At 40.1% G+C, this 20123-nt stretch overlaps 1 protein-coding gene across 1 annotated transcript in view; it reads right to left on the bottom strand.

The window, feature by feature from the left end:
- Positions 1 to 20123, bottom strand: part of PIK3CB (phosphatidylinositol-4,5-bisphosphate 3-kinase catalytic subunit beta) — a 1054351-nt gene that overhangs the window by 504904 nt on the left and 529324 nt on the right. Inside the window, exon 7 of the mRNA XM_086943780.1 lies at positions 18792 to 18959. Within this exon, the coding sequence (XP_086799906.1) occupies positions 18792 to 18959 (168 nt within the window). The remainder of the gene's footprint in view (positions 1 to 18791; positions 18960 to 20123) is intronic.

Below are 20123 nucleotides of genomic sequence, written 5' to 3'. Positions count from 1 at the left end.
CTCTCCATCTCCACTTCCCCAGGGCTTTGGCGAAAGCTCCGGAAGGCGACTAATAACTCAAGTTCACAATCAGAGTCTGCCCTATATAAGGTACTGAATAGATGGAATCACTTTGGTGTTGTTCGTCCTCTGAAACCCCTCGTACCTCTGAGGTCCCGGAACCTCTAGGGCTCTCCGTAAAGCTCCCTGTTAATGACTTATGCAATGCCTTCCTAAGGCTAAATAGGTCACTGTCCACAGGTACACCCCTCCAGTAAATATCACACTACTGAGTCCAAACCCAAGGTATCAATTGGAGAAGTGGAAAAGAATGTAACTGATGACTCTAAAGAAGACTTCTCCTCCTGCATCTGGCTTTCAAGTAATGATGCTGGTGCTTGCACCTACAACTCATGCGATTGGTTTTTCTATCCCTATGTGGTTGAAACTGTTCGCTGATGATTCTCCCTTACCCCAACTCCCTCCCTTCCCCCGAAAACGTCAGTGAGGGGCACTGTTGTAAATGTTATCCTCTGTTCTGTTCTAATTAGCCCTTTCTTTGTGTTCACCTTTTGCTATTCTATGTAGAACGTATTAATGTTCTCTCCCATGTCATCAAGGCTGTGAGATTCCAAACTTGCCAGTGGGAGTCTGGTCAGCTGGAGAGATGTAGCGTTTATCTCTGCTCTTAATTAAACCCACTTACTTACCTACATGAAGTCTCCAAGAAGCTTTATTTTATATACAATAGGCACCCTCTGCTATGAATGACCCTACATCTTTATATTGAGCAAGGTGTGCTCAACATCACTCTTCCATATTTCCTTACCTGACTTCTTTGCACTGACAAGTGTCATTTTCTTTCTTCTTTGGCTGGCCTATCTTTGTGCCGTTCTGACTCGCTCAGCTGCCATTCTTGAGCATTGATGTGGTAACCTGGAATGCTTAGTTCAGTGTTTGTTAAACCATACATAGGCAGGGCCAAAAAACATACAGCATACCAATGTTGCTTGCTGTCCACAGAAAGCTCTTTGTCTCGTCTATGCATTCTTTTGACTGTTGATGTTGCTTCACTTGCACATTGCCATGGTTACCCGTGTTGCCTTGTAGCAATGGCTCTATTACATCACATTTTGCAGAGCCAATGAGAATATAGGAACCACCACTGCCTGACAGACCTATGACGGAAGCTTCTTTGTGACATCAACATATACTTGGGCAAATGGGTTTTCAGTATATAAATGAGATAACAGTCCTTAGAATTTGCCAGCATTGGCTCACTCTGTTAGACAAACTGTATTAAACATCGTCACTCACTGCCACAGCTTTAATCTATTTGTACTAGTGACATTTAAGAGTGCTACTACCAGGTGCAGAAGTAGGATAGAAATGTTCTAAAATGCGTTCAGTTTTTTCTTCCTTAGTTCAGTCAAAGGTTTAACTGGCACTTGGCATTTAAGTGCCATTTTGTTCAATCATGCCTTGAAGTTTTTGTATCAAAATAATAAAGTGATCAGAAGAAAAGGTTATGGATTTCGGAAGTGATAGTAAATAAACCGAGACTGCTATACAGTGCGATGTGCTTGTGATGCTAAACATACTGAAATGTGCACATGGTGTGAGGTATTCTTGATACTTTCATTGCAATTGTACCCAAAGAGAAATACCGAACCTGCTTTACTAAAACAGAAAGCAAATGCCTACATTAACCTTTCATATCAAATCATACTGCTTTACCACCTAGGATGCACTCGTTTCCTGCTCTAACTCTTCCCTGCCGCTGAAGAGACTTAAAAGCCTTCAATTGTATCCAGTTGTTTCACTTACTGGCACAGTCCAAAAACGGAGCGAGGGAAATAGTTGGCAGAAGAGGTGCAATTATTTGGTAATGTCAAGAAAATAAATAAAGTCAAACTGATTTTAGGAAGCTTGAGAAGACGCAATTTCTGAGTGCCATAATAGAACTGAAGCCTGGTGCTATTTTACACATAAAGAAAACAATCGGAGGATTTTCTCTTTTTTTATCATATTCGGTGTGGATCCCTCCATTTAACAGCCTCTCATGCATTTTCTCCTCATCTCAGATCCCACACATCTGTTCGCATTTAGGTTTCTCCCTCTTTCGGGACGCTTTACTGAGCTTACTCTCTTCAAGTTTATGTAGGGGTTTAGGGCAAGGGGTGTCCTCCGAGCTTGCTTTTCCACGGTTTGGCCAAGTCACCTTTTTTTTTTTACCCATTCTCGGAGTCACCTCTCTTCTGTGTTCTTCCTGATCGTGCTTACACAAAGTTCAATTGAAAAAGGGTGATAATGTTTTTGGTTAAAGTCAAACCTAACAGACAATATTCATATGACACTGTGCCATACAACAAGTCGTGTTCTCACCTTTCCACCCAATTTCCCAATTCTGTTCTCTTTCTGAAAGATTTCATTCAAGCTGGCATCCTTGCTATGTCTGATTACATGCAGAAGGGTCTCTGATGTTAAAGTACTCTCCCTTTCGGGGCTCAATTTTTCATCTGATGGACCAATGTTATGCATTTCAGCATATACCAAGGCGTCCTTTTCATTTATGCTTTACCCTTATTTTATGGATCTTTCAACTCTTTTTGGAGTTTCCCATCTCAGGAGTATATCTCTGGCAATTCCCATCGCCACGCCTCCGACCTTCTTTTTTCCTTTAATACTACAAGCCAGTTTTGTGTATTACCTTGGATCACTGAATCAAGGAAACAGCGTCCGCCTTAGGCATTGCCACCTCCCTTTTGGAGCCCACTCCACTTGTACAGCTATGGTTTCAAAGACATTCTTTGCTGACTAAAATCTGGAAGACATCTTCAAGACAGCTAATTGGTCTTGCTCGCCAACCTTTCAGACCTTTTCCCTTAAGCCTGTCAAACATATTTTCCAAGTTCTCTCCAGGCTTTAAACTTGCATTATGTACTGACTCTTGGTACCGTGATAAAATGGGGGTTTTCCAAGCTTCAGTGAAGAGGACATCTAATAAATGTTTTTAAAGATAATGACATGTGAATAATCTCCTTCCCACTACACATCAAGTGCACCTGATTGACCTCACTTTAGAACAGTGTTTTCCCATATTTTCCTTCGGGCACGGAGATTGGTTCTCTCCTTTTCTCTAGATGCATTTCAATGCGTTTAGCAAATGACCTTTGCAAATATCGGCACATTTCCTTATCTATTAAAACTATGCAAGAGTCCTCCATTATCAATACAACCTTCCCCCTATTTTCCACTCGCCTCCTGTACTTTCTAGAATTATCCAATTCTTTTTTCCCAGGGTTGCTACCACTTCAATTTTATATATCCTAATGAGGACGCCCTCAAATCGCTTGGGAGGTGTTGATAGATCAACACATTTCAGTTTTGGCCTGCGTCCCTCAAAGTGAGGTGCCGTTTGGAAAGGGACTAGCATCGACCCTCCTGTTGCTCATCATAAACAAACAGCAGCCACTGAATTGCTTTTCTCATTATTTTACTTCATTATCACAAGCACAGCACCACCACTTTCATTAGTGGCACCCCAACTAAATTAAGTGTATATCTGACCTTCAAATTATACAAAGAGGTGAACTAGCAGCTGTATTTTGAACAGTATATTAGCTCTACTGATTAATTCTGAAGGGTGGAAATGTATGCCGTTTTACTCTTTGAATGTATCCTAAAAGAACAACTGTTGCTTTTATAACAATGACTAACCCTAGTTCGCAGGGTTATTGGGATGCCTAGGTGGAGCGGTTTTCAATACCGCCACAGTGGCAAACAGTAATTTGGGCATGACCTTAAGTACCCTTCTCTTGACAGGTGTCCAACTACGCCAGGAGCCCTCCTGCAGTGAGGACAAGCAGCTAGGACGTGTGAAACTTTTAATCCCATGGGGCAGGAAGGTGTGACTAAACCAAAGTTGAAACAAGAAACGGACCTGGGTGAGTGGTGCAGGATGACTAAGGAGGACTTGTGGTGTGGGGTGATCCTACATTGTTGGCAGCTGTACCAGAGACAGAAGGAACTACATAACAATCAGGAAATGCCCCAAGACTTAGAGCAATGGCTGCAGGTAATTAAATGCCTTTAATTTCCACATTCAAAGGATCTGAAAGTATCAAGGATAACATGGAGGAAAATACTACAGGAGGCTAAGGACATGGCATCTCTTCTAGCTGCTCATGGTTGGAAAGATCACATTAATGAGATCCTTCCACCATGGAGGCCAAAATCTCAAACAGAATTTGCTCTGCCAGACTGCTGATAATGAAATTAACACCTGCAATTCCACTTTCTGTGCTGGACACTGTTGCCAAGTCCTGCTTCTGAAGCATGTGGATGAGTACAGTGTATGGTGGTGTCACAAACAACTTGCACCTCTGGTGCCAGGCGACCTCACAACAGGGCTGGTTCTGATGCAAAGTCAGGCAAGTACCGCACAGTTACTGAATGGCGCTCACTAATTTTACCAGTCATAATGCTCAATATGGAAGTGAGGGTAGAGGATTCAGGTGAAGGGCCTAGCCTAACAAACTGAGACTCGGACAGAACAGACAGGACGAAATGGAGGAGCTAGGCTATGAGTTAAGTGATGGAAGGGCGATTGACTCATCTTCTCTGTTCAAATCACCACAGTACACGAAGACAAGGCAGGCTCGGCCTTCAGTGAAAAGTTGGTTTGGGGGCTCAGTGCCCAGATGGGCCTAAATCAGCAGTCCAGAAGAGCCTACGTAGCAGAGGGTATAGATTCTGTAAAAACCTTTGATCTCGGACTTTATGCTTTTAGCCCCGGACCTGAACAGTGCCTAGATGGAAAATACTTATTTTCAATGAACAGAGGTCCTTAGTAAAAGAAAAGGAAATTATGACAATAAATATAGACTAAATAGAACTATATTTTTAAGAATGCCCAACCGGACACTTTAATTTCTTGATAGGAATAATATAAGACAAGGGGAAAAGAACACAAAGTGCGATGGAAGTGGGACACCAGCCGGTGTCCGACTAACACACTTGGGGAACAAACACAAGGGAAGGAATATTCAGGCAAAAACGGGTTATCTGACAATTAAAAATTACACCATGATAATCCTCAGTATACACATATGCATGTTCAAGTTGTATGTTAACTATGCATTTAGTGCACTTGTTGACGACGTTTCGACCCTCACAAATTATTGGTTCATCCTCAGGACAAAAATGATTGCCTAAAGAGTTAAGAATTAAGCTTGAAACCCCAATCAAGATAAGCTGAAAATCGCTTCGGTAAGAGTAATATTTCCAATGAATTTCTAGGAATAGGATCTACGTAAATTCAAAGAATTCGAGGGGAACGTTCTCCTCGTGAAGGCTGCCTCACGCTGTGCAAGGACCCCCATCGCGGACCTGCACCCTCTTGACTCCAGACTCTTGGACCAGGGCAACGTTCCCCTCGAATTCTTTGAATTTACGTAGATCCTATCCCTAGAAATTCATTGGAAATATTACTCTTACCGAAGCGATTTTCAGCTTATCTTGATTGGGGTTTCAAGCTTAATTCTTAACTCTTTAGGCAATCATTTTTGTCCTGAGGATGAACCAATAATTTGTGAGGTTCGAAACGTCGTCGACGACAAGTGCACTAAATGCATAGTTAACATACAACTTGAACATGCATATGTGTATACTGAGGATTATCATTGTGTAATTTTTAATTGTCAGATAACCCGTTTTTGCCTGAATATTCCTTCCCTTGTGTTTGTTCCCCAAGTGTGTTAGTCGGACACCGGCTGGTGTCCCACTTCCATCGCACTTTGTGTTCTATTCCCCTTGTCTTATATTATTCCTATCAAGAAATTAAAGTGTCCGGGTGGGCATTCTTAAAAATATAGTTCTATTTAGTCTATATTTATTGTCATAATTTCCTTTTCTTTTACTAAGGACCTCTGTTCTTTGAAAATAAGTTTCCACACATGGTCCTTCGCTTATTGCGCCCTGGGTTCACTTGTATTGTTCAAAAGTAGATGGAAAATGCTGTCACAAATAAGGAAATACCAGCTCTTGACCAGTTACTACCACATTCTGGTTACTAGCACCACTTCCATAGGGCCAGTGTTGGCTACCTCGAGAGGGGACAATGGGGTGTACTCTCACCACCTCACCAGCAAGAAGGGTGTTGAGTAACACACCATGTAACACTACACTAACCACACAAATCCTGTTGATGAATTCAACTTCTCTTTAGGATCAGTTGAAGACTGCATGCAAGTTCCAAATGGATCTCGTGTTGACAGTGGCTCACAGAACACTGGCATGCACCAGCATATTGTAGTATTCTCTATTGGAATTGTTATGGTACATTCTTGCTGTAACATTCTTTATGTGGTCTTTGTAACTGTTCTAACCTGTCTTCTGCTGGAGGTGGTTGTTTAAGCTGTTTCTCTACAATAAACTTCCTACCAGCTACCTTGTCTGCTTATTTGGATTACAACATAAATTTGGCGACGATCGGGATCAAGAAGATCTGAGAAAGAACCCACGTATTTCTTTAAAATAAATTTTTTTTTTCTCAAAACTTTATGGAAGAAGTTGGGAGACAGCGTTCACCTTTACAGCTAAAGAAAATAAGAGGTATTTCATCTCTTTTATTCCTTTGTGTGTAGATTGCACCAGCTGCAGTTTTTTTTGCTTTATGTGCTTTGATTGCACCAGCGGGAGTTGAATATTCGTTTTACCAGTTTTTCTTTTCTTTCACGTACGAGTGATTTTATGGCCCCATCTAAGACGCTTTTACTGTTGCGTGTAAAGCTGCATTTAGACTGTTTTTCAACATATTTTTATTTATACTCAAATACTGCTCATCTGCCCTGAAGTGCATTGTTTAAAACTTACCGAAGCATTGGAACGTGCTCAAGCATTGGAACCCGCTCGGTTTTCTTTCTTCTTGTTCTCGAAGAACAGTGTCATCACACGCGTCTCTTCACAACGCGACCAGACAGCGTCATTGCATGCACTACGTCTTTACGTACGTTTTGACGTGTGCGTTCCAGCGGCCATTTTAATTTTCTAGACTCATTCGTTTCTATGGTGACTGCCACGATTTTACATCGGTAACTTTTGTTTTTACTTTGTTTTCTTCCTTTTCCTTGGAAGTTGCAATAACGAAGTACTGGAACACTATTTAATTAATATTTGTTTCTGAACTTCACCGACATTGGATATTATCTACATCTCCTTTTCCACATCACAGACTTCGGTGACTACTTTTATTATTTTGTAAAATTATAATGTTATTTCCTCCTCCATGTTAAATGTAACTTTCAATCCTAAAATTTTATTGTGATTTATAATTCATTCCGTACCGCAAAAATGTCAAATAATATTGTTTCACTCGCACATTTTTCGCCCATAGATGGTGATCCTAAAATGGAATGGGATGGGATCTTTGGTATCCAACTTTTCTAGCCTACGTAGATGTTATAGAAGATGGATGTTCTCCAAAAAGGAAATTAGCTTTATTAAAGAATTGTTTAGGAGGTGCAGGACTTAAAGAATTAGAGAACTTGCCTCCTATTGAAAATGTAGGTGCTGGAGACCTGAACATTTTTGAAATTGTTATAAAGCAATTAAGTATTAGATTTGGAAGAAAGCTCAATACTGTCATGGAAAGGTTTACATTTTATTCTAGAGTACAAAAAGAGGATGAATCTATTAAAAACTATGTAGCTGCTTTGCGCACTTTAGCAGGTTCTTGTTCTTTTGAAACTATAAACTTTGAACAGGTCTTGAGGGATCAGATTATGATGCGCACAAAAAGTAAAAAAATTCAAGAACGTCTTTGGATGTGTACTGAGTCTTCTCAGTGCTGTGTTAAACATTGCCAAGGGTTTGAACAATCTGAATTGTTTGTAAGTGAAATCAGAGGCCAGGAAGTCAAAAACAAAGTAGTAATTCCTGAAGTTTCTTTGGTTAAAAATGTTTCTAACTATAAGAAACCTTCATTTCCTCCTAAAAAAAGAGACTTTTGGTAAGGAAAATAAAATCTGTGTTAAAAAATCCCAAATTATATGTTACAGATGTGGAGCCAACGATCATGTAGGAAGCTACAGAGGTTGTCCAGCTTGGAACAAGATATGTATAAAGTGTAAGAGACCAGGTCATTTTAACAAAATGTGTTAAGTCTTCACAAAAGGTAAATTTATTGTCTTATGAAGAATGTGAAGATCAACACTTTATTATGTGTTGGAGATTCTGAATGCAAGGGTTTTCCTACTGATATTATTATTATCAATGGGGAAGAAATATCAATGCTTATCGATTCCTGTGCTTGGTATACTATTATAGGCAAAAATTTGTTCAACAGCTATTGGGGTTCAACGAAATTGTTTCCACCTGATGTACATCCTGGTGGATATTCAGGAAAAAAAATTGACCTTGAAGGGTACATGTGGGCTGATATTAAGTTTAAAGACAGAACAACTAGAGGGAAAGTGTATATTGCTACCAAAGGCGCATCCATATTATGTTGGCCTCATCAACATGATTTAGGCATTAAACTTGATCCTAATGCTTCTCCACCAGTATATGTAGTTCCACCTGAAAATGATTTTATTGTTCAATTGAAGAACACATTTTCTTTCATTTTCACTGATGACTAGGGAGTTTTTGTTAATATTAAACACCGCATTATTCTTAAAGAATCAACCATTCCCATTCGACATAAGGTCAGAAACGTACCTTTGGCTTATTGTGACAAATTGAAAGTGATTTTGTCCGATCTTGTTGACAAAAAGATTATTGAACCTGTTGAATCGTCACCATGGGTTTCTCCAGTAGTTTTATCCCTTAACCCCTTCCATGCTCATGACGAGCTCAGCTCGTCATGCAGTACACTGCTTGTGTGCTCATGACGAGCTGAGCTCGTCATGAACAATGGAAATCATGGATCTGCAGCACAGAGTAGGAATTGATGTAGCATGGATGTGGTTAAGAGCAATGGCGAACTACGTTTATGTGTTGATCTTCGGAGTTTAAACAAGGAGATCTGGATTGATAGGCATCCTTTACCTCATTCATGAGCTTATTTCTACTCTCTCAGGTGCATGTGTATTCTCAACACTAGATCTAGCTAGTGCATATCATCAAGTAGTTTTACACGAAGAATCAACATTTTTAACCCCGTTCATTACACCTGAGGGTATGTTTCAATATCGCAGAATGCCTTTCGGTTTAGCCAGTGCAGCATCTGTTTTTCAAAGGCTCATGAAAACTGTGTTGGAGGGTTGTGAGGGTGCAATTGCCTTTCAGGACGATATCCTAATTTATGGGAAAATTTTTGAAGACCATGATAAGAACCTTGAAAAAGTTTTAAAATGTGTTCAGGAAAAGGGTTTGACATTAAAATTGTCTAAATGCAAATTTAGACAAAGCAAAATTGAATATCTTGGCCATGAAATTTCCTCTCAGGGTATTAAACCCAAACTTAATCATATTCAAAGCATATCAAAAGCACCAGCACCATTAAGTAAAGAACAATTGGTGTCATTTTTGGGTCTCACTGAATTTTACAGTAAATTTGTCCAGGATTATGCCTCAAAAGTACATCTTCTAGGAGCTTTGTTAAAAAAAAAAGATGTAAAATTTGTATGAAACAATGATCAACAATCTGCATTTGATTTATTGAAACAAGAGGTAAATAATGCTCCTTTTTTAAGACCATTTGAGCTGGGTAAAGAATGTATAGTATGCGTGGATGCAAGCAATGCAGGTTTGGGTTCTATGTTAATGCAGGAAGACAAAGGTGAGGAATATGTGGTTTTGTATGCTTCCAGAACTTTGCGGGGCGCTGAATACAACTATTCTTCCATTGAGAAAGAATTATTAGCGTGCACCTGGGCTTCTGAACATTTCAGACAATTCATTTGGGGAACAAGGTTTCGGCTAAGAACTGACCACAAACCTTTGATTAACAGGTTGGCAGCAGGTGGTGGTAGGACTCTAACTGCGCGTTTAGCTCGGTTGGCTGCTAAATTGCAGGAATTACAGTGCATAGTTGAGTATGTTCCTGGTCGTTTGAATGTACATGCTGATTGCATGTCCAGGTTACCTTTGGTTAATTCCATCAGTGTTGACAATTTGAGAAATGATTCAGATGTAGTTTTTAACATTGGATGATGTTAATGGTTGTAATGTTACAGGTCTGTCTAATAGCATATCTGAGATTATTTGGAGAGAAGCAATGGGTAATGACAGCAGTTTATCTGTATAGTTGATTATTTACAACACGGTTGGCCTCAAGAAAGAAACTTGTCTGGTGATATTCTATCCTTTTAGAAGGTAAAAGATGAACCTATGTTCGATCAGGGTTTCATAATTAGGTGTGACAAAATTATTCCTCCGGTTGCATTGAGAGAAAATATCATTTCCATGGCTCATGAAGGCCATATGGGTATGTCTAGTACCAAGCGACGTATTCGCGAGTTCTACTGGTGGCCTGAAATTGATAAAATGGTTGATAATTGGGTCAGTTCAAGTTCTCCTTGTGCTAAAAGTGACAAAACTGTCAAACTGTTGTCTGTGGACATTTCTCCTATTGAGTTTGTCACATGTCCCTGGAAAAAGTTAGGAATTGATATCATTGGACCTCTTTATTTGTCCACTCATAAGGATGTGTTTGCATTAGTACTTATTGATTACTTTTCAAAATGGCCAGAACTAAAGATTGTTGACAGGTTTGGTTCTACTCCGGTGATTCAATTTCTAGATGAGGTTTTTTGCAGGGAGGGGATTCCAGCTGAAATCGTGTCGGACAATGGTCCGCAGTTTGTCAGTAAAGAATTTGTGTCCTTTCTTGAAAGGTGTGGTATTGTGCACAAAAGTGTCACATTACAATCCCCAGGCTAATGGTCAAACGGAGCGCTTTAATAGGGTTATTAAGGAATCCATCCAGTTGGCCATTAAAAGTAATTTGGATTGGAGGAGAACCTTGCGTGCCACTTTGTTGTCTTATCGAATCTCGCCCAATTCGGTTACGGGTTTATCTCCATTTGAGATGCTTAGAGATAGGAAACCTGGTTCAAAACTTCTTCCTTGGTGGATGAAAGTTAAGCTGCCTTGCGAAGCTTCTTTTGATTGCGACAAGGTAAAGGACAGGGTTTGAAATACCAGGAAAAGATGAAAAGCAGCTACATATCCTTAAACAACCGTTGTAGGAAGATCAGGGTTGAAGATTTTGTGCGAGTTAAGTTTGGCAGGTCTGTTGGGAATAAATGGAACAAGTGGTCTGATCCATGTAAGGTAACTGAAAGTTTTTCTAAAGCTGTTCGTGTTGAGGGGGTAAGGTATGGAATTTTAGAAGAGTCTTGTAGTAATAAAGCACTGCACATAGAGGGTTCCAAGAACATTTATTATGTCCTTAAGTAAACAGGTGCTCCCAGCTTGACGGATAAGTCTCCACGAACATTCTAACGCAGGCTCTAGGAGTCAGAACGGACCGTACCAAGGGGGAAGGAGGGAGAGGGGTGAGAGTGAGGGAAGAGACCAACATGTGCTAAGTTACAACACACCTTTCCCCCTAGGGAGAACAGAAAAGAGGTAAAGGGCAAGGCCCAACCAAGGGAGGAGAAAACTAGCCAGATGAAAAACAGAACGAGGGGTAGAGAAGGCGAGAGAAGTGAGGCAGGGAAAGGGAAAAATGAGAGAGAGAGAGAGAGAGAGAGAGAGAGAGAGAGAGAGAGAGAGAGAGAGAGAGAGAGAGAGAGAGAGAGAGAGAGAGAGAGAGAGAGAGAGAGAGAGAGAGAGAGAGAGAGAGAGAGAGAGAGAGAGAGAGAGAGAGAGAGAGAGAGAGAGAGAGAGAGAGAGAGAGAGAGAGAGAGAGAGAGAGAGAGAGAGAGAGAGAGAGAGAGAGAATAAAGGAAAGGTGGGAGCAGGGGGAAGGTGATACTGAACGGGGAAAATGACGCAACAAGGATAAATAGAGTCTTATGCAGAAGACCCCAATTAAGTTTAAAAAACAGAACACCCTGAATGAGAATGTTAAGGTCCCCCTTACAAGGGGAAGAACAACCTTCCTTCATCCTAAGGAAAAGGAAGAAAAATAGATAATAAACACTCCTGCCCATGAGGATACCGGGTTCAAGTATTACAAACGACTATTCCCAAAAATGACTGAGAAATCCCATATAAGAATGAAGGTGCAATTAGTCAAAACAAGAGTTAAGGTAAAAACACATTACTCGTTATTTTTCCCAATTCCCCACTGAATAAAAATGTGATATAACCGTAAACATGGTGGGGAGGGGGAAGCGAGGGGACCAATACAAAATGTCCTTTCCCCAACATTAAAGAAAAATCTTGAAAAAGTATGCTGTGTCACTAATCATTATGAACCAGGGCACTCTAGTTTTTTATTGCCCAAATACTTGCTCCATTTCTCCACCCAGGTGAGTTGCCACAGTCACAGACTTCTTTTTCTTGGGGAATTACCTGAACCACGTTGCACTGCAACTACCCCTACTCCTACGACAGTTTACCTTCTCATCACAATGATCAGCGTCAGGTCCAACAAAACTCCCCTTGTTGTCCTTTGAATCCATGCCATATGTAAATCCTGCTGTACCAGCCTCCTCAAAGACCTGTCTGTCAGCTGATTCCTTGAAACTAGTACAGTTGTAGAACAAGGTTGAGTCTTCCCTGTCTTTGTACACAAATACTCTCCTGTCTTCTTTGCGTGACCAGATCATATCTAGTTGAGCTTTGCGGTGTGAACTTCGAGCGTTGTGATGCGCCTCCTCCATTTTATTATCAGACACTTCGCTATTTATCCTGACCCAGTACTCTCCTTGCTTGCTTCCCTTATATTTACTTAGGCTCTGACTATTAACTCCAGCATGGTCAAAGTCATTTGCACATTTCACCCTTGTCCAACGGCTAGAGTCGGCCAGTGCAGTAGAGCGCCACGCTTTCTCATCTTTGTGGCTGGAAGATTTACACATATCCTTCTTTACTCTTGTGAATACAGTTTCCATAACAGTTCCCCTATTAGTCATTTCTTTTTTTCTCACCCCAACATCAGCACAGTCCTTTTCTCCAAATTTTTTGTCTATTCTTTCTTCCTCTACTTTCCCCAAGGATGTTTTTTTGTGAATTTTGAATTCCACCATTTCTGCTTCTCTTGTCTTCTCTTTCTTCTTCACCACCCTTGTTTCTCCAACATCAATCACTGTCTGTGGTGTTCTCTCCTTTATCCCACTTTACAAAATCCCGACTGTTGTCAAGTGTCATCTTACTGACGGGGTCTGTTTTTGTGGGGTTTTTTGTAAATCCTAATTTCTTTTGATCATCCCACCCTAGAACAGATATCTCTTCTTCTGAAATGTAAACTTGGACCCAAGTGCTTCTCTTCATGTAACCTAGTTTCATCCTTCTACCAACCAAGCTAATGTTGAATCCAGAGTATGTTACCAGGGACGTGTCTGCTTCTTCCAATGTACTCCCTAGTTTTACTTCCAAATTCTTTCTCCATATACTTTTGCTTATTACAGTGTGAGGTGACCCAGAGTCAACTTTAATGTCAATTTCCACACCACCCATGTTGATCGTATACTCAAGGGCCGTTCCCTTTACTTGCCCTATTTTTTTGAAAACTCCTTCCTCGAATATTGTGTTCCTATGTGTATGCCCATTCATTAATTGCTTGCAATGTTCATCTAAAACTTGCATGACTTTTCCAAATACATTCCTGTCTTTTCCCTTACAGAATTCCTTTTCCATATTGTTGTTCACTCTCCATCCAATGGCTCCTAAACAGCTTAGCAACATTTCTACTTTCTCCTCTGGTGTAAAAGGCTCTTTCTCTTCCTCAAGAATGGACAAGTAATTGTTAAAATATTCCTTCCATTCCACCCATTCTGCCCAATTAACTCTGTATTTTTTATTAAATGACTCAGGTGGTGTCAATTTATACATCATGTACTTATACATCATGTACTTATCCATTTATAAATATAGCAATAAGTAGCCCTTAACTATGGGATTTAACAGTGCTGCTTTGATAATTGTGCTCAGAAAAGTTGAAGAAGAAGCGTTCAGTTATGTTATGCTTTCACGAAAATGAATCAACCAACATGTGATTCTAAATGGACTGTAAAAATATAAATATATATATATATATATATATATATATATATATATATATATATTTTTTAATCTCTATATGAGTGCGAATTAATGCTATGAACAAGACTAGGTTGAATTAATAATTGCCTTAAAATACCCTGTGAGTCTTCTTCTATTTAATTAGTATATCTTCCTCATAATCACCGTAGTGCTTTTTTCATTGACCTGTATATTCCTCCAGGACCTTTTTTTGGGATGCAACTTCCATGCGGTACAACTAGAACCCGTTATTGCCAGGAATACTTAAGTGAAGATGCGAATGCAGTGTCCAACAGTAAGATGGCGCCACTACGTGTGGTGCGTCACACTCCGCGCGCGCTAAAACACTAAGGAAAGTGGTACGCTGGAAGGGCGCCGTTGGAAACTGCCAGTGAGAAATACCTCACCTACCTGACTTGTCAACTCAGTATAAGCTAATTAATACTTTAAAAATGGTTAAGCAAGATAGTTCCGAAGACGATTGGCACTCACTGATGCTGATTTCCACAATGGTGTACGAAACTTTTCAAGTATAGTATCAACACACTCTTTAATGATGATGGTACCAATATTAGAGTGACTACGTCGTTTCCAAATCACTGCTCAAAATTTTCATTTGCAGAATTATACCACACCACACTGCCCCATATTTTCCCTCAGCTTTCCATTTAGATTAACTACGTATTATATCACTTTTAAATGGGGCATATTATTATTAGGTGCGTGGGCTGGACGGCCACAGGTTGGCAGCACCTACGAACATACTCTATGATGTGCGCTGTAGAAATAAGGAGGTTAACTCTTCACAAGCTTAACACTAAGCTCAAATCAATATCCAATGCGGTAACAAAGAATAAACTTTGCTCTCAGCTCCGCTCAAATCTCCTCCTCACAGCGAACGAAACTATCTCAAATATTCACACAGAAAGTAATGAAGGCTGCGAAGTCCTCTTTCTTTTTCACAATTACAGGGCGGGAACTTCTTGTCGAAGACTCTGCGGTTCCTCGGAGTAAGACCTGCTACGTCTTCTCCCTCACGAGTGTTCACTGCTTCTCACGCCCCGCACACCAGTCCTCACAAACCACGGAGGGGACAAAGCAAGGTGCTTAGAAGGCGCCCACTCAGTGACAGGAACGAAACAATGCCTCCAAAAGTCGTTCGCTGCGTCATATCAACTTTGACAGCTTCTCACTTAGCCCCATGCTCCCTAACGGCAACCCGTCGGGATGAAGACTCCCCGAAAACTTGTCATGAAGTAGGGTGAAATGGGTTACACTGCTTCTGACGAATCCTGTAATCTACACAACGGAGACTGAGAAGAACGCGCTCCACTCCGGCACTGCACCGACGGTTACGCTCCTCTGCATCACAAGCGCTAACTGCAGCCGTTCCTCTTTACACGCTCACCTTCGGCCTCTTCTCCCTCTGAGGTAGCTGCTCACTGCCACAGGTATTAGAACAGCTCTCACACGGTCACGCTGTGCTCACTCCGCCGGCGCCGCCTGCTGCCGTCTCACTTCACCTGTAGCAGACAATGCCGCTGGGCTCACCACAGAGATATCAGCTAGAAGATCCACCAACGCCAGTCAGCCTTGATACGGAAAACAAGGTTCCTCTGCTCCACACGGCACAAGCTCACCTTCACCGAGGCCACACACCCTGCTTCCATTTGCGTTCCGGATGTGAGCACCTCACGTCCCCAAAGGGAACACCTCGATGAGTACAGCTTATTTCACCAATATGCTTGCTGTTCCCGTGATCTTCCTTCATCAACTGGGTAAGTCATCAGTTTCAATAATTTTCTCCGCTCAAGCATCAAATTGCTCCAGGGGGAAGGCACCACGCTGACCCTGGCTCAGCTCCTCGTCGCCAAAATGTAGTAATAAACCACTGCACATAGAGGGTTCCAAGAACATTTATTAAGTCCTTAAGTAAACAGGTGCTCCCAGCTTGACGGATAAGTCTCCACGAACATTCTAACGCAGGCTCTAGGAGTCAGAAGTTACAACAAGTCTCTTTATGTAAAGGTTTGAATTTGGAAGGGGATCAACTTTCAGCTTCATCTTCCAGCAATAATGATTCCTTTGTGGGTCATTCTGACAACAGGTCAAAGAATTCTATCATGAAAGATGATGTGTCTTACTCTGCCATGCTAGATACCTTTGGATGTGAGAATCAAAATTTGGATTGTCCTATTCCTGTTATGGATAATCCCTCTCAAGATGTTTCCTCTAGAGTTGTTAATGATGGAAACGTTGACAATTCTATTTTACAAAATGCTGATATTACTGATTTAGTTTTAAGGAAAAGTTCTCGTGTTAAGCAGATTCCTGTAAAGTTGCATGATTACCTTTGTTGAGAGTCTTCTTTGTTTTTCTCTCTTTTTTTTTTTAAAAGGGGGAAGGTGTGTAGTATTCTCTATTGGAATTGTTATGGTACATTCTTGCTGTAACATTCTTTATGTGGTCTTTGTAACTGTTATAACCTGTCTTCTGCTGGAGGTGGTTGTTTAAGCTGTCTCTCTACAATAAACTTCCTACCAGCTACCTTGTCTGCTTATTTGGATTACAACACATATGTTATGAAGGACAGCTGCTGATGGAGCGAGGTGGCAAAACAACATTGTGTACACCTCGTGAAATTAATGTTCCATAATGTTAACATTTATTAAAGATGTGTTGTGGTGAAATAATCAACCATAGTATAAGAATGCACACAGATATACACGTGGGAATACTAATTTTGCCTGCATGAAGCAATATAATTAACTAATTTGTATTGTTATAGTGATGTGAACGAATGCACAGCTTAAATATAAACAAACGCAGCATGGATGTGATTATTGTACACGTTTTTGCGTTAGAAAATCGTCGGATATGTGAGTATGAAACGCATTTATGTGGCTTACCTACTAGATAATAACTAATGGGGAAACGTTAGTATGGTGGGAGGTAAACAGAAGGGCTTTAGTTCCATATTTAACATGAATTTGTGTTTGTTACTATGATAGTTCCAAAAGTGGCCTCTGAGGCCTAGTAAAAACATGGATGCTCTGGTAAACTGCAAGCAAATGCTGGACTGCGCAGGCACACCCAAAGCCTGCAAGTGAGAGTGAACTGCCTGTGCTCGGACGGAAGTTCAAGGCTACAATGCCCTGGAAATCAGGATGATTGCCAAACATGGACATTTGAGTGTTCTGAACGTGAGGAAAAAGTGATGAAGTAACAAGTCGAGGATGTGACTAGGCCAGAGACTGTTTAAAACAAAGCCTCTTTATTAATTTGCTTATTCACCATGAACATGATGCTGTAATGAGGAAATGCTCATCTACCCGAAATTTGTCCAATCAGAACCAGAGTTGGTGATGTTAGATACTTTTTAGATCGATTAAGCTAGGAAATTAGTGTATAAAAACCCCTGATTTTGCTTAGAGGGGGTCGCTTCTTTCGATTTCATCTCTAAGTGCTGTTGGATTGCAGATCCATTCCTGGATGTAAGAATCTGATATATTTCTTGTTATTTCTTTACAGGACTGAAGGATTAGATGAGGGCGTTAGTTAGGGATGTTAGGAGAGAATTAATTTGGAACTATCTGTTCTTTGCTAAACTTTACTTAATTCAGAATAAAATGTCTATTTCCGAGCTCTAAAATAAAATGATCATTCTGAAATAAAGTTTAAGATTTTTACTGAATAAAGAACTAATTAAATGCCTAAATGTCAGACATACTAAAAGTTTTCTTTTAATAAAAATTAGGAAAATGGAAGTTTAAAAGCTGGCCTTGTAATTTTTCCTGCGCCTATTTTTCTTTCTAGCAGATCCATTGCCACTATGGTGGTGTGTCTGAATAAAATGCATGTTTGTTAAAACCATGGTAAATTGTTTGAACTATAGGTATAAATAAAAACTAGTTAAATAGGTTTAGACACTCCGCCAAGATTACAGCATTACTCCTTTGTGTTTCACCAATCCCTAAAGTCGAGTTACAATTAACAGAGAAAGTGTGCAGTGTTATGGGCCCCACTGGTGAATGAATGCATGATCGGAGGTTTCAGGGAAATGGCGATGTTGATTTAGAAATTATTTTTGGAGTCCCGTTGTAGCACTGCTACAAACCATTGATGAAAAGGAACAAATGACAAAAACTGAGTATTGCAGCATAGGTTAGCCAATCTGAAATGACAGAAAAAATTGCAAAAGAACAAGTCTAAAAAAGAGCCAATACGGAGGGTCAGGCAAACTTACTTAGAGCTAAAAAAGCAGGCTCCACAGCCACGTCGTTTAGAAGAAAAAAAGGGAAATGACGCAGGCACATCCTTGAAAGTAGGAACAATTACATGCCACAGGAAAAGGCATACAACGCTTTATATTAGACATTTACAGGCACACTATGCACAACGCCAAAGTAGCAGGGGTATCTACATGTTGAGAATACGAAAGAACAAGGGTTAAAAATAAATAATACATACAAGTAAATGCTAACTAAAGAAAATGCAAGCTAGTAAGTGCTGTCTAATAAAATTATTGCAAACAAAAGATCACTTAACGGAAGCTACATCTAAAGTATTTGATTATCTTTGCATCTATGTTTTTAACAAAATATGGTATGCTTTAGGCTACAAAAACCTATTTGTCGTCCTCAGGTTTCAACATCTTTTACCCAAATACCTACTGAAATGGACCGTATTTTTGGTGGCAAAGGAACGGGAAGCTTCGCATTCTGTCGCCTTGTAGCGGATTCAATTGCAGTCATTTCCTGTTCAAACATTTTCTTTATGGTACCACATTCTACAAGTGTCAGCTGGGGAAAAGTTCTGTTCATCACACAGCTCCGGATATACTAAAAGGCGAAGTGAATGCAGATATTAAAGGTATAATATAACCTAGTTGTTGTCTTCATTTGAAAAGGTCTGGTGGCGAAGGCCTAAATACATTTTATATGCATTATAAACAGCCACAAGCATATCAAAATATTAAAAAAAGGACAAATGTATTATAAATTACTCCAATGTTTTTCAATAACAAAAGTACAGACTGCTTTTCACATCTGAATATTACATTTCATTTAATGTCAGCTCGAATCCTAAAGAACAACTTGAAAATGCATGACAACTACCAACAAAGAAACTTGTATGAATCAGGTATATGAAGCTTGATGGGATGGAGTCTAGGAGTGTTTACCTTAAAAACCAGAAGAAAAGGATACATTACAAAGTTTCTGGATGATCAAAGATTATGAAAGTCATAACCATTTTGATTAGAATCTTAATTAATGTTACGTAGAAATTTCCAAACTCTGATATTGAACTTGAAATTCACTCATACTTTGGCCACCACCGGTACGAGTTATTATAAATGGATATGGTTTCATCACTACTTCAGATATTTTGGAACTTACTACCACTAGTGGTCTCTACAAGTGTCACAAGCACTGTCGGACACAACTCTTTGCAGTGTTTCAAGTAGGTGGTAATTTATTCACAAAAAGGAAGGGGTCCCCAAGGGCCCCGTTCACCTTTGTGAATGTTCATAACCACGTTTTTTTAAGAGCAGGCAGTACTCCCAAAGAGCAATGTCTGCTCCTAAAAAAATTGGAAATATATATTAAATGCAACCCGTTTTCCTTTAAGGAAAACAAGCTGCATTAAAAAAAAAATGATGGCTTTATTTAAATCCTATCAGAGACATAGGGGTCTGCGGACTCCAGCAGGCCACCATCCCTGCAATTCTAGCGATTCCTAATGGGTTGCAAATTGTGACCTACTTCTCATGACTAATCATGAGGTAGGTCGATTTGCGACCCACTATGAATCACTAAACGAAACTCTGAATTTCATACATTAGGAACTGCGATTACGTAATTATGATTCACAGAAAGTCGCAATTTGGAAATCACTATTCCTCATATTGATACATCGGCCCCAAATATCTAATTGGTGGCTATAGAAAAGGAGCCATATAGGAGTACAAAATATAAAATGGAACATAGCACTGAAGCATATCC

Source organism: Lissotriton vulgaris, chromosome 11 (assembly GCF_964263255.1).
Source record: "Lissotriton vulgaris chromosome 11, aLisVul1.2, whole genome shotgun sequence".
Lineage (NCBI taxonomy): Eukaryota > Metazoa > Chordata > Amphibia > Caudata > Salamandridae > Lissotriton > Lissotriton vulgaris.
Note: the sequence above shows the minus strand (reverse complement) of the source record. Positions and strands in the feature narration are given on the sequence as shown.